General features: G+C 43.9%; 1 protein-coding gene across 1 annotated transcript; it reads right to left on the reverse strand.

Moving 5' to 3' along the window:
- Positions 1-232: 232 nt before the first annotated feature.
- LOC135376017 (uncharacterized) lies at positions 233-652 on the reverse strand. The gene has a single exon (XM_064608631.1). The coding sequence runs from the start codon at positions 650-652 to the stop codon at positions 233-235; it is 420 nt and encodes a 139-aa protein (XP_064464701.1).
- Positions 653-15,357: the final 14,705 nt, after the last annotated feature.

Below are 15,357 nucleotides of genomic sequence, written 5' to 3' on the forward strand. Positions count from 1 at the left end.
TATCAGCAAAAACAGAAACTGGTATAGTCATACCAGTTCTGGCGTAATTTCAAACCAGGCTTTTTCAACAGGGAGTGGAGTTGATGCCAGCCCAAAGCAAATCCTCTTGAATCGAAAGAACCATTGTGCGTGATAAACGTCTTCAACTCTCTACTTTCTTCACAGGGTTCCACCTGAGGGTAAGCTGATCGCAAATCATGTTTTGAGAACATGGCTGCTGCCCATAAGGCATTCAGCAGTTCTTCGTGGTGTGGAAGTGGAAATGCGTCCTTGCCTTCTTTGGCGCTCGAAGGTCGACGCATAGACGTAGCGTGTTGTCCATCTTGCGGACCACGACCAGCGGTGACGCCCATGGCGATGCATTCACTCTTTCAATAAGTCTGGCTGCTTCCATCCGGACCAGTTCTTTCGTAACCTCCTCCCGCAGGGACAATGGAAGACGACGCAGTTTTGGTTGCATATCAGGGCGGACCCTGACTTGATGCACAAGATTTTTCGCAACACCAAGGTCTTCCCTGGAGAGGTGTCCAAACTGGCCTCGCAAGTCATTCGGCAGGATTTCAAGACTTTTCTGATCCACGCTGAAACATGGTAATGTACCGCCAGCAATGTTGATGTTTAGCTTCTGCATAGCATCTCGACCCAGCAGCATCTTCCCTCGTTCCACGACATAGAACAGAATTACATTACAAAAGAACTAGTTGAAGAACAGAAACATGATGCGGCTCCTCCACCAAATTTACCGAAGACTACCGATAGAAGCATACTTTCTTGAAGTGTCTCACTTTCCCGCATTTCTGACACTTCTTATTCCGTGCAGGACACGCCCCGTTGTTGGCAAAATGCGAAGGTGAATCGCAGCGAAAACACTTCTTCCCTTTCCCAGTTACAGCAGCACCATTGGAAAGATTATTTCCTTCACGCTTGATACCATGAGTCCTTACTCAGTTTCCTTTTGGTTTATTCCGCTGCGGACGACTCGAGACTTCATGAACCTGAGATTCAGATACCGGCTGGTTCGCAATCTCTTTCACTGCTTTAGAGCATTCTTCGTAAATACTTGCAAGATCTAGAGTTTTCTCAAGTGTGAGATCTGGTCCTTCAAGTAACATGCGCTCACGTAACTTTGGCAAAGCCGTTCCTTTCAATAGTTGGTCCTTGACGGCCTCATCCCGGAAACTGCCGAAATTACATTTCGAAGCTAATAAAAGTAGCTCAACCAACATAGTCCCGGGTTGACTCGGACGGTCGCTGCTTGCGGGATCGAAACCTATGTCGTTCTAGTGCAACGTTGACCAGCTTCCGGAAACGCTTGTCTAGGATTCCAAGCGCAGACGTGTACTCATCGTGCCCGCAAGCTACTTGCGATACGGACGTGTCTGTACCAGTCACTTGTTCTGTCGTTGAGCTCGCCGGCGTCAGAGTTGTTGGAGCATCGTCTCCTGTCGTCGCGTAGTAGATGCGACGTGCCTCTTCTCCGATGCAGTGAAGTAAAATGTCCTTCCATCTTTCTGCCGTGAACGCAGACAAATAGTTTGTGAATGCCCGTTTGAATGGCTCCCACGGCAATACTGGCTCTCCCGCTGTCGGCACGAATTCTGGTGGCGGTACAAGTCCTAGAGTAGCCATCCTCGTCGTCAGATGTTACGTTTCACAATGGAACACCCGGAGAATAAGCAGAAAGCGTGCTCACGTTCCGAAGACGATGAAAAGAATGATTTATTCACAGATGTGGCGCTAGCAGTAATAACATTTAAAACATACACAACATAGTGGCGCTAGTAGTTAAGCTACGGATTAACACACAACACAACAGTATTTCTTCTCTCAACGCTGTTTCTACCGTCCTTTACGCTAGCACTAACATCGATCGCATGGATCGCGTTGTGAGGCTGCGACGTCGCTTGCGCTCTCGTTGTCGCGGTAGCAAGTCTACGGAGATCGTCAAAGTCTTTTGGACAGTATAGACGACGGTGAGCTCCAACGGCAGTTCCGATTCACGAGAGATGGAATATGTTTCATAACATTCCTCGCTGTTCCCGACATCGAGCCTGCGACCCGTCGGAGCCTGTCCCTCCCGTCGTCGTTACAAGTGCTGTGACACCGCAGTTCCTGGCTACTGGAAAATTTTAAAATAATAGCGGGTGGACGTCATCAACTTTCACGAAGCGACGGCTTGTCGTGTGGTGCAGTTTTTAGTTGTCTCATCTACTGCCATGTTACATGAAGTTGTCCTTGATACATCGATAACTCCAGTGGTGAGAGTCGTTCTCCTCGTACAGGTTGATTGTGATGTAGGACTGTGCATTGCAAATGAGGAACAGGTACAAAAGCTTACTTAATATAAAACCAATGTGTATAATAAAACTTGATCACTGCTTACCAGCTTGCAGTGACTGTCTCCTTAAAGGGACTATGAAATTACCCGAACGCCTATACTTTTTTTCGCTGGAAACTGTTCTTCCCGCCGAGAAACTAATATGCCACAAATTTTTCCGGACGAAATCGCTCCACTCAGTGAGATGCGCGTGCTTGAAGTGCCTCTTCCGCGTTCCTCCTCTCCCGCTCACATTCTCCTGTCGATGGTGTAACTGTAGGGACCGCACTTCTGTGCCCCGTAACGTCACCGGTGTTGCGCAATGGCAAGTAATGCTGCAAGCCCGCTGTGGCCGTCGCCATCCAGTCGCACATAAAAGATCACAAGGTCTCTGGTCGCGTCTGAGGGTTGAAGTTGAAGCAATGTTTACTTGGTTGGAGGCGTTCGGATAACACGCTATAATGAACAGCTTTTTCTGCGTGAATCGTTTGCTACACTTGAGCTGGCAAGTATGACATGTGAGCTGTACTTTTTCATCGAATGTATTCGTCCTCTGCTCTGCGGCCGTTCACAACAAGGAACTCAAGCACCTCCGTGGCTTTGAGAGTTTTGCTGACGAGTTACGTGGGCCTCCAATGTGTATTGGTTGGATCGCCGTCACCAATGGAAAGTGTCTGGTGGTTGCTTGGCGTTGCAGTTATATTTACGCCAGTTGCAGTTATGTTTACGTGTTGGCAATCTGACAACAAAGCAAGTGCGTTGTGAAGTGCGACTGTGATATTTGGAAGATGCCCCCTTTGTTGCTCGATTTGTTTGCACGAATTATCGTAAAAGACAGAGTGGTCTAATGTTTTGTTTTACTTTGTTTCAACTCGTGTTCTTCGTCATCATTACTGTTATTATTCAAAGCAGCTTCGCGCCTTCAGGCGATTCTGATTTACTCTGCATTTATTGTTCTACAGATGCTGTATTTCTTTCCGTCGAAGGACTTGTTGTTTGCCTAAGAATATGTTTCACGCAAGAATTTATTTATGAGCACGTCACATATTCTGTATTCAATGTTGAGCACGTCGTAAATCTGAACATTTAGCATTGCCGACCACCATGCCTACAAGAACTCAACTGCAGCGTATTGTGTAAGAGTATTCTGCACATCGTATTATTTCTGATAACTGTTTGTCGTTTAACAAATTTATTGTTCAACCAGGTTTCCAATACTGTGTAATACATCCATAAAACTAAGACTGAGGGACACAATCTAACGATATTAGTTCGCCTGCTTCATTGCCATCTTATATTATTGTGTTACATAAGCTTCCCAATAAATCATAAATGTCCCCGGGATGACTGCAAACATCCTTACCAGGATTAGTGGACTACCTGTGGACGTCCACAATCCTCCCGATGATGTCAGAGTGGACATCCCATGGATGTTGAAACAAGCATCCATATCATGTCACTGGGATGTCTTTCAGAGACATGATCTGGTACATTGTTGGGAAGTTTTTTATGTTATGGTAGGTGTATATACTTTGAGCAACATCATGATGCAAATATGTGGTTCAGCGTCAACGTTTATTGGTGCACTCACTGAGTACAGTAAGACAGCTTTTCATAAAAATACTCTCGACTAGAATGAATGAAAAGTAAGATAGGGAACTACAATAGTACCACAGCAGCAAGGAGCTTATACATATGCTGGGTTTATAAGCATTTTTAGCAGAATGGAGACAAAAATATGCAGGTTGTGTAGAGAACAAGCCCCATTGTACTACATAGCATGTAACCAGAGTAGCAGAGGCACTGCCGTGGAAACACACGTTTACACGTGTGTTCCCTATTGACAAGTGATATCAGGTTTGATGTGATTGGGGACACTGTCTTGATGCTCATGTTAACACGTGGAGCTGCTCTCATACTAATATTAACAGAGCTGTTCAGGTTCATGTTAACACTACAGCCTTTCTGATGCTGATACTAACATAAGGGCTGCCTTAATGCTGATGTGACACAATAGTTGTATTGATGCTGGTTATGGCAATCTTGAAAATGCTGCTATGTGGCCAGCAACGGCAAGCTATATTCACCGCCCCTCCCCGTCGCTGTCTACAGGCTTTCTGAAATGTTCTGCGAAGTAAGCCGCTCATGTCTGGGGAAGATGAGAACCCGCAAATACACACGCGAAACAGTAGATATAGCAGCAAGAAATCACTTTATTCACCACTCACGAGTACGTACCTGAAAGCATCCCCATTCATCATCAACACACCTGAGCATTCGTCTCACGCAGGCAAAAAATTCGCAATGATCGGACGATGAACAACAATGAAAAAAAAAAAGCACATAGATTCTCACTTCCGGAACAACTTGTCTTTCTCAAAGCATTTGCAAATCTTGTAATGACGTGCATGAGTCTCCGCCACATTGAACACAATTATTGCGTCTTTCTTCCTCGTGCACGTTGCGCCATACACGCCTAATCTGCAAGAAATATCTTTCCAGAAAACACGATGACAGCATAGCCATGTGCAGTAGGTGTCAAGACATATACACACCGTCTGTACAAAGTCGCTCAGTTTCATCTTGCGTTCCATCTCCCTGTCGTTGGTCAGATTGCCTGCAAATGGAGTGCAATCTACAATGACAATGCATGGCACAGCCGAACATATTATTTCACAGTTATATTGATTACACACCTTACACGGCGAAAATCCTGATGGCAAAGAGCGATTTTGGCTTCAGATACAGGGCCGCGGCCTCACTTGACATTTCAAACGAGCCTGACTGGTCTGCTGTGGGTTGGCAGAAACATTTCCCCTTACGGGCTCTTTCTCAGACGGGTTGCTAGAACGACAGCATAAAATGGGAACGACAGTACAAACCCTCTAGTAGCTGCAGACGTAGCGGAACAATAATACGCTCGAGATCATGCATAGCACTCGCCGCGATGAGAAACGTCCGTTAGAGCCAAAGCAAAGCGAACCGCGAACCAGCGCCAAGCGAACAAAACTGCGCATGCGCGACTGACAGTGCTGGCTGGTGGCATGGTGAACAGGCAAGGACGCGGGAGTTCCTGTTGGCATGCAGTCAATGCAGCCATCGCGGCCCAAGAAGCAAAAATACGAAACTGTACACAATAATTTTTGTCAATTTAAACTTAAAAATATTGTATCGGGCACGTGCCTGGTATCATGCATATCTAATTCCACTGAAGTGACACTCACCCCACATTACGTCCAGAGCAGAATGTCAAAATACAATCCTCAGGATGTCATGCAATTGACAGCCTTTGTGACACTGCCTATGGATGTCCTAATGATGTTTAAAGTGGACGAGGACGTCTGGACCAGATCAGGATGTCCATGGGCTTTTTATGGTTTATTGGGTTGAAGTCACCAGTTGAGGTAACTGGAAAGTAGCAAAAACCCCCAGTAGTCACGTGGCATGCCCTATATTTTGCAATAAAAAAAAACGACTAAGGTAATTGGTACTATTTCAAGTAAACTGCTTGTTGGTCTTCTGGTGGAAATCTGCTTTCTTTGTCAAAGAACTGTTCCATTTGCCACCGGGACAAAGTCCTCAGCTGTGCAGGCTCCTCCGAGGGGCGTGGGCACACTTCTATGTGTGTGAAAGACGAGGGCATCAGGCTCAAACAGCTGAAATGTCGACAGTTAGCTCAAATCTCTGCTGGAAATAGTAGGCACGATCTCATTCATTTCTTCACGAAATTTTAATGAGATTCAATGAGAAATCAGACTGACAATTCGTTCAACGTGTGAAAGCCGACGCTTTCTCATTGACAGAATTGGAAGTTAAGCAGGGAAGCTTCGTTCGCGAAACCCGGCTCCACCGTGTTGTGTGGCGAAGACCACATCAACGAAGCAAGGAACCAATTCAACGAATTGGTTTAGTGGGCGTCAATGAGAAATGTTGATTTCCAATTGATTTAATGGGATCCGACGTGTTGTGTATTACAGACTGCGCCAATAGAAGGAATGAGGAACTGGCCTAATGTGTATCAATGAGAAAATGCTTTTTAATTACATTAATGGGATCCAACATGTTGCATTACCGCCACTACAATAATGGAGAAGTCAGTTGCTAATGGAACGTGCGTAATGATGACCAACTGTACATCATCACTCTCAAATTAAGTTATAATATTTGATTATGAAGAAGGGTGTACATTCCTGTTGAATTAATTCGAACCAATTCAAACAAATGAAATTCCAGGACACGATTCGCATCAAAATATTACATGCGAAATTTGAATTAAAATTTGAAATTAAAATTTATTCTGAACAAATCGACTGAGGAGGCAAACGGATCGTCGGCCGCGATGTCGCCAAGGCGCCGCGTCGTAATACATTTCCGTGCAGCACCACATAGTGGCTCGTGCGAGCTGAAAATAGTTCGCGTTATTTCAAATGTTTGTGAACATATTATGCTCAGAAGTACATATGCCGTGGTACCTTGGTATTACACCTCTTACTGTAAGCTATTTTTAATGCATTCCGTACAAGATTCAGTGGATGTATGAGAACACGTTCTCCATCAACGGACAACGGATTAATCAGTCTCTCACAAAATGTTGGAGCGTGTGGATGTGTGCGGTCGCTTCCGGGTCATTCGTGCTTGATTTCGAGGATTTTATTCGTATCTAAGGTCAGTAGTTGATTTGTCAAGCATTCCCGTTTTTTCAACTCCGCTTTGTATGTTTTTACCTCTGCTCGCGGGCACTACGGCCGTTGATCGGAGGATAATGCAGTCAATGTGTTGCCACCCGCTTTGTCTACATCGGTATGCAATATATTTTGATGCTCACTTACGTTGACATGCTCGTGTTCTATCACCTTTTGCTTTATCTTTCGAAATGTTATTGCTTGAAGGTTACCCTCGTACGACGCGGCGGCATAGGGGCGTGGGCATTTGCCAGCAGGTGGTCAAAATGGAATCTCAACGAAGCTGGATGGCCTTAATTTTCACGCAAGCAAGTCAAGCTGGACAGGATTAGAAATTTCTTATGAAGCACACAAGAGCATTATGTCATTTTTTCTTTTTTTTTTCCTTTTTTTTTGTCGGCACTTTTTGGACATATGGATACATCTCTATGAATTTACTCATTGTGGATTTATGTCGTGTGTGTTGATGATGGACAGAATGCTTTCACAACATGTAAGTGCTCATTAAGATTTCTATTCTTGGTGTTTACTATGTCTCGCTAGCGATTTCCGACCGCTTGGTGAATATTCGCTCTTGCAAAAAACATCACAAATAACTCTTACCTTTGTATCTGCCACTTGCAATATTTTCACATCTACTGTATTTTTATATAGGTAAGAATAAATGTTCAAGCAGGGACTGTATTTTCTATAATTCATTTTTACAGCGAAAGCATGCTTTCTGATGCAATAGAATAGTCACTGCACATTCAAAAAGTGCATCGTCAATGAGACTTTCAATGGGACTTTAATGGGAAAATCCATGCTGTTGTACATTTGGCTAATGGGAAGCTGAGCTGGCCTCCAATGGGTGCGACTAAGGGCGGTCCCACTTCGTTCACATTGACATTTACAATGATTTCTCATTGGAACCCACTAAATTTCTGTTGTTTTCAATATGGTATTTGTCCTTGAGCAACTGCAAGCAACTGTCAAGTTGCTTAAGCAACTTTTTGCCCTGCCGCCTTCCATGTACATAATAGCTCATGGTAAATAAATTTCAATTCAATTCAATTTTTTTGCAAAAAGTACAAATAACCCCTTTTATACGTGTGTAAGAGTGGCACTGAAACAATCGCCCGCTCTTGTAGATTTGCAAAATTCCATGGGGAAATACCAGAAACAGACGACACCTCCAGAGCGATCGCCCGTTGATCTAAACGCGAAATGACGCAGTGTTTTCCGAGGAGGAACTTTTGAAGTGTGTTCCACCAATAACAGTCTGCCGGATGTTCCTAGCAACGATCCACTCAAATTAGGAAATCTCTCAAAGCGTTCATGCAAGCCACTTACTGTTACCTCCAATAAATTCCTCCATTAGGACGGAAATGCTTGAGGAAGCGGCCAGTACAAACCATGCAAAGTTTCTGGCACTCCCACTGTTTTTGTTAAACTCTACAAGACATTCGTTGTACCACAACTCGAGTAAATATGTGTTGTATGCAACGCTTTGTGCCTTATTGAGTGCAATCGCCTGGAAGATGTTCAGAAACGTGCACTTCATTTTCTTCACAACTTTTTCCTCCGGGGTATCCCTGACTTTGAATCGTTCGATTACCCGAGTCTCTTAAAATACTTTCGCCTCCTACCCCTAACATCGCGGCGTCAAATTGCTGACCCCAAATTCCTCTATAAGTGTGTACATTCCATTGTTGTCTCACCATTCTTCCCAGGCCGCATATATTTCCGCTGTTGTTGTGAGGCGCCCTTCGCAATCCCCGTCATTTTGTGCACACGAAACCTGCCCTTTTTGGTAATTTTGGTAAACACATTTTCGTCCTCATGTGATATTTTTTTCTCATATGCTGGGTTTAAACGTGACATTGCATCTTTCTTACATAAACCTTAGTTACCTTCCTCTGCTTCTTTGCCCTTGCTGCCTTCACTATTATTGTTTAGTGTCCTATCCTTCTCATAATTTCTCTGTCTGATGTATTGTTTCAAATATTGCAATTTTGGTGCCTCTACCCCCAATTATCGTTTTGTTACATTATGTCCCCCATATATCCATCTTCTGTCTGTATCTCATTCTCTCCCACTTTCATGTACATTCGATTATTGCATTCTCACCTGTCATCTTTTTATCACTTTAACGTGTCGCTGCATAGTATATGTACATGTTACTTGCTGCTTTACTGTAATCTGATAGTGCATTAACATCAGGCTCCTGCGGCTGTTCTTGGGCATATTAAACTCATTCATACGTTGTTGCTTCAGTTATATACCAACCAGCTCCTTTTGTGGCTGATCCCCATTTTGGTAAGGCTGTTTCACTTTCGACAAGGCATTTGTGTAGAAGCAGACCATTTGCGCTCTGCGTATTCTGCTACGAAGTCTTCCGTACAAGGCAGAGGTCAGCCTAAACGACTTCCACCGGGATTACTGTGTTTGTAACAAAGTTGATACACGTTTTTTGTCGCTGACAAATTTGGCGGTAAAGTTGCCTGAGTGGCAGTTGTGGAGTTTTCAAACACATGCACTAGACAAGAAAAAAAAAAAACTTTAAGGAACAGGAGGTGCTGCCAGGTTGAACATGTGGGGTACACGGCAAGCACAGTGTCAAGATCCTTATTCTGGGCAATGACAATATGTTTCCATGCTTCACGCAGTGACGAATGTGGCGATACCCTTGATTAGTTCATTGGCCCGGTAAACAGGATACTTATAGCAGATCTGAAGATGCCATACGTGATGCAAAATCAGTATACAGTGAGCTGGATCCCTGTGCATTTATTTACGAAAGTATTGAGAATGGAATATGGTGTGTGCGTATAGACCCTTGCGCACACTCAAGTAAAGATGCAAAAATACATAGAGCTCTCCATCAACATCGCACGACGCGCTCTAAAAGATATATACTTTTTGTGGGGAACTCCAGAGAATACCTTCACATAATTGACAATGGAGTTTGATTTTTTTGCGTATTTCGAACGTCTTTCATTGCAGTCGCCCTCTGACGCTGCGGAGTATATATATTTCATGGAACATATCCGGCAACCGCACGATTTGCAGACTGACACATAGTACGGTCTATTTTCTAAAAGAGAAGTCATCTATATGTATGTCTACGAACTACCACCCCTGGTCATGCTGTTGTTCAGTCGCTTCCACACTTGCACCTTATAGTAAAAGCAACAAACCAGTCGACGTGAATGGCAGTTGAAGTGCGAACTTATCGAGCGCATAACCACAATTTGACGTCGATAATGGTATTGAGATGAATTCGCAGTCGTAACACCGTTTCCATCGTCCACTGTTGGTTACCCCAGAACGGAACCCTCATAGACCACCGGCATAACTGCATTTTCTCGCAAACGCGAGAAGTCGCCACAAAAGTCAGAGAAAGCCCCAGCTTTCATATGATGCCTTATCAACGTAGATGGAACAGGTTACGTCTACGTTACAAAAATGTTTCCTTGGTTAATTAATTTCCGAGTGGGAAGACAAAATCGAGAAACGAATGTGCATTTCGGAGGAACTTCGAAGTGGTCGTTCTGCTTGCGCACATCAGAAGATCGGCATAGCTGACCTTAAAGGGACTCTGACCAGAAACTGTGGGAGCTCTTTCGTACTTGCAGTCGATAAAGCACCCAACAAGGACTCTCCATGCGAAAATTCACGCATTAAAACCCCACGGTTTCTCTAAACTCGAATTTTAAACATTCGACTTCATCCGAGTGCAGCACGCCTAGCGTCAAACCGAGAAAACATACGTTTATATAGAATATCCACCCCGGCCCATCATCAAGATGACGTCAACACGGGCGCCACTCGCAACACCCACAATTGGCTCAAACGCGTCACGTGGTCACGCAATACCTGTCAATTTCCTTCATGAAATGGCATTTCTACGTTAATATGTTTTTGTTACAGAGCCTTAAAAAGAAAAATATACCCTGCATTTATCACCTGCAACAGTTTCTACGATTATTTTTTCAACCTGTTCACGGCGTTCGATATATGCTTCCGTATCCGGACAGTTGCAATGGATGCCGTATGCCGAGCTTGCGAACTGCGAGCTTGTGTGACTCCCGGTTCATCCTCTTTGTTCGGGTCATTGGGTTGGTGTTGGTCGCCATATTCTGAACGTTTCACCTATCGTTGCGATGTACTATTCTTGATCTGCTGCGAAGCGACGAACCGCAACGGCAGTCACTCGCCTCAGCGAAATTCTGTCTGCTGCATCTCAAAGGAGCATGGGGACCTGATGATACCTTCAACTAAATGAACCAAATGTGCTCTCGTGTGCTCCTGAGGGAAAAGTAGTTTCAACAAGGTTAGCAAATTTATTTTAAGTCTACGTGCTGAAAACCATGCTGGTGCAGTCGATCATTCTCGTAGCTGTTGTGTAACGCGTATGCTTTCTTACGTATCCCACAGAACCCTCCACTTTTTCAACCAAGTTATCTTTATGAGATCCTTCTGATGGCTTCTTACTAGGCTATGCCGCTCCGAAGCATTGAGATGACGAAGCGTCGTGGTTGCTGCACCTCTGCCTTCGAAAGATGAATCAGTCATTCCACACTGTGCTTACTGGCTTCGTATAGAGTCTGGCAAATCCGACAGACTTGGACTGCCTTTTTCAAGAAAGTTTGAAATGTAAGTATGTGTATATTGGTTTCACATATCCACCACATATTGAGCGTGTGTATGGTTGTACTTTATATGCTACAGCGTATCAGCGTACATTATTATTCAACATGTAGTGTGGCAAACTCGACATCAGTCACACAAAGCCAACAATTGTCTTTGCTTCAATTGCTTATTTTTATCATATTATGTTTTTGTCTATATCTCAATATACCAACCAACAAAGTATATTATTTTAGTATAATCGTCTGATATTTAACAAGTCACAGTTTTACCATGGTTTTGGCGTACTATAGCCCGAGTTGCTTATGTGCCATTACATTGAATCATCTTCAACTGCCATTATTCAATTGAAGTGCCAGGTGGATATAATGATATGGCGAGATATATTTTTTGCTGTCATCCTGGAATTGCTCATTTCAGAAAAATAGTCACCGTGAAGTTTGTTTTCGTTTTCGGAAACATTAAGAGGACTAAAACCAAACACTTTTCTTTCAGAGCATCCCTTATGCACCTGCATTTCAATTCCAATCTGTATTACAAGAATGACAGACCACTCAACAGAGATGAACATCTGAAAGTGAAAGAGCTGGAGCGAAGATACGTTAATCTGTGTCAAAGGTGCTTAGTATGTGTGCGAGTCGATGACATAGATCTCAAGCTAATTCCTGTCTTCAGAAGAGGTGACAACTATGCTCCTTCTATCTATTAACCAGCTCCACTTTTTAGGGTTCCCCGTAAACTAATGGAGCACATCATGTACTACCACGTTGTCAACCAAGTTGAGTCTGTCGATTTCTTTTTTAAATTCCAGCATGGCTTTAGAAAAGGGTATTCAGGCAAAACTAACGTAGTGGAATTCGTTCACAGCATTTTAAACTATGTTGATTTCTAGGTCCACGTAGATGAGGTATTTTTTTTATTTTGTAAGGGCTTTTGACACTGTGCTCTGTGCTCGCGTGTTGGCCAAAGCAGCCTAATTAAAATTTGATCCTGCTACCTGGATATGCAGTTTCTCAACTAACCGTAACCGTGGCGACAACTCGTGAGGAGAACCTATCATATCGCCACCATGCAGCATTTGTTATGTTACAATCGCTTCACATTTTAATCTAGTCAAAAGCATGGCCTTTTGGTGATCGGTCTTGTATGATTACATGTCCCTCCGTTATGTAATCCCACACTGGGTTCTTCAACCTATGAGAGATAAATAAATATGTTGCCAAGTACATTGTTTACAAAGCTCGTTATTCCATTTCGCCACACTACAACAAGCAATTGTTATAGTGGCCCAGGGTATGAAGCTCGCCACTAATCATCATTCAAACAAAGTTCATAATTTAAAATCCTTTACTGAGAACACCGGCTTAACACAACAATTAAGAATAAAGAGAGTAAACGTTTCATTGCCTATCCAGGTGGCATCACCCCTACAACAGAGAACAATCAAAAACAACATCAAAGGAGTCAAATCGGTGGTGCGCATTCCTTTCATCCAACCTATTTCATACGCTATTTGGAGGGCACTGTGCCCATCAGGCATTTTGACTGTGCATATCAAGTTGAGTGCATAGAATGTGATGCAACCTACATTGGCGATATAGACAAAAGACGTGGGACAAGACTAAAAGAGCAAACAACGGACGTTGCCAGGGCTACTAATGCTTAGCTTAACTAACCAGGACTGAATTAGTCTACCATTGCTGTCCCAAGGGGCATATATTTTGATGGTGCAGTAACCTTTGCACATGACTAGCGATGGGGCCCTAGAAAGTTCTTAGAATCCTGCTTTATCAGGCGTGATGCTTCAGCCTGTAATACAAACCGTGGCCCCCTATCAGATGTGTATGATGCCCTCTTAAATAGGCTGATGTGCTCGTCTTTGGCCTCTGTTGTACTGATGATGCCACACGGATAGGCGACAAAACGTTTACGCTCTGTTTTTAATCATTGTGTTGAGCGGTGTTTGCAGTAAAGGACGCTACAGTATGAGGTCGTCACCCGGCTTTTGGAATATATTTTTAAATAAAGTTGTTTTACAAAGCTGAATAGATTGCAGAAATCATTCTCATTGTCTATTGTTTAGGGGATGCCATTCTTGCAGTCACATGAAGCACTGAAGGCCCAATTAAAAAAAAATAAAGGCAGTCTGATTTATGTTCTTGCCGACATGGCACAGCGTATGTAAAAGGTAGCTCCATTTCAGAAGCCTGAGAACACTCAAAGCAATTAGTGTGCTAGCATCAGATATGGTGTACAGCATTACATACTTGCTTTTGCTAGGGCAACTAAGAAGGGTGGAGAAGGGTGAACCTGATTCACAGTTTTGGATGCACTGCTTAAGCTAACTTCAGCATGCTTTCCCAACAAGAATGGTAACTGCTATGAGGAGTGTTGTACTTACTGAAAGCAACATGAAATGCTATACCTTGACAGATAATGTTGATATCATTCTTAAGACCGTAGACAGATGTTCCTTGCTCCCTTTATTCCAAATCGTACTATCAGATGCAAGCCCACTTGCCACCAAGCCAATGAGTTGTGCCTCACAGTCAGCACAATCAAGGGAATCTATCACTGAGGCCCAGAAAAGCTGTTTTCCATCCGGATCTGATCCAGGACTGAGCCGTGAGCAGCCCCGTGAAAGCACCAGGGTTTCTTCGAATTTTAGATGTGCCAGCTTTTGTTTTCCTCCCCCTCCTTGTTTTTATGTAGTAGCTGATTACTTTAGCCTTGTACTGCTTTGGAGATTGAAGATGTGGAGATGATGTAAGAGGTGGAACTAGGCTCTAGGCAAAATGAGGCGAAGTGTGACTATGTACAAATCTTCTGAGAATGTTTATGTATCATTCACACAAAGAGAGGATAGGAGTTACATCGTTTTCCCGTTTTGATATTTATTTATTTATGAATATATCTCAAAGGCCCTTGCAGGCATTACATGAGGGGGGACATCAACACGGGTCACTTAACACAGCGTTTCCCAAAGTGTGGTCCGCGGACCCCTGGGGGTCCGCGAGAGTGTCCGTGGGGGTCCGCGACCATCTCTCACATTTCAGTGAGGATTTTCGTCCCCACAAACACGCGCTCGTACATGCTGCCCGATTTCCAAACACCCAGAACTTCCAAAATTGCTACAAGCATGCTTCAACGGCTAGCTTCTAATTTCTGATAGAAAAGTCCTGCAATGCACGTTTGTCCGCGTCATACACATACAAACAAGAAGAAACCAGTCCGGAATCGTTTCTGACGCTGTATCGAAAGCACGCAGCGGATGACGAGGTTACTGGTTATGCACTGGCTAGCATGGGAAATACAGTGCGTCATATCGTTTTGCTTCGGGTTCGAACTGACTGAGAGTGTTCCTGTGTTTAGCGCATTCTATATTTGGCAGCCTGCGGACCTCTTGCAGCGATGGTGGCACTACAGATGATACCTCTGTTTGGTATTATCAATCTTGAGAGTTGACAAGCAGTGCACCATCGAAGAAAAAGTACGGAATGGCGTAGCAGTGTGTTATCTTGGCTCGAAACGGAGCAGACAAACATGCAATTGCGTTGCAAGCGGTTAATCGGTGTCTTCTGCGCCACCAGGCACGAACTCTGCTTTTTGCCACGGAGGGCGCTTACCTCAAGGTCGGAGCTGCGTCCAGTCCATATTCAGATAGTTGCTGCGTGTGCGTGGCCTTTGTCTTCATAAATATAAAGGGGGACCGTCAGCCTAACGAAA

The sequence above is a fragment of the Ornithodoros turicata genome, unplaced genomic scaffold (assembly GCF_037126465.1).
Source record: "Ornithodoros turicata isolate Travis unplaced genomic scaffold, ASM3712646v1 ctg00000969.1, whole genome shotgun sequence".
Taxonomy (NCBI): Eukaryota; Metazoa; Arthropoda; class Arachnida; order Ixodida; family Argasidae; genus Ornithodoros; species Ornithodoros turicata.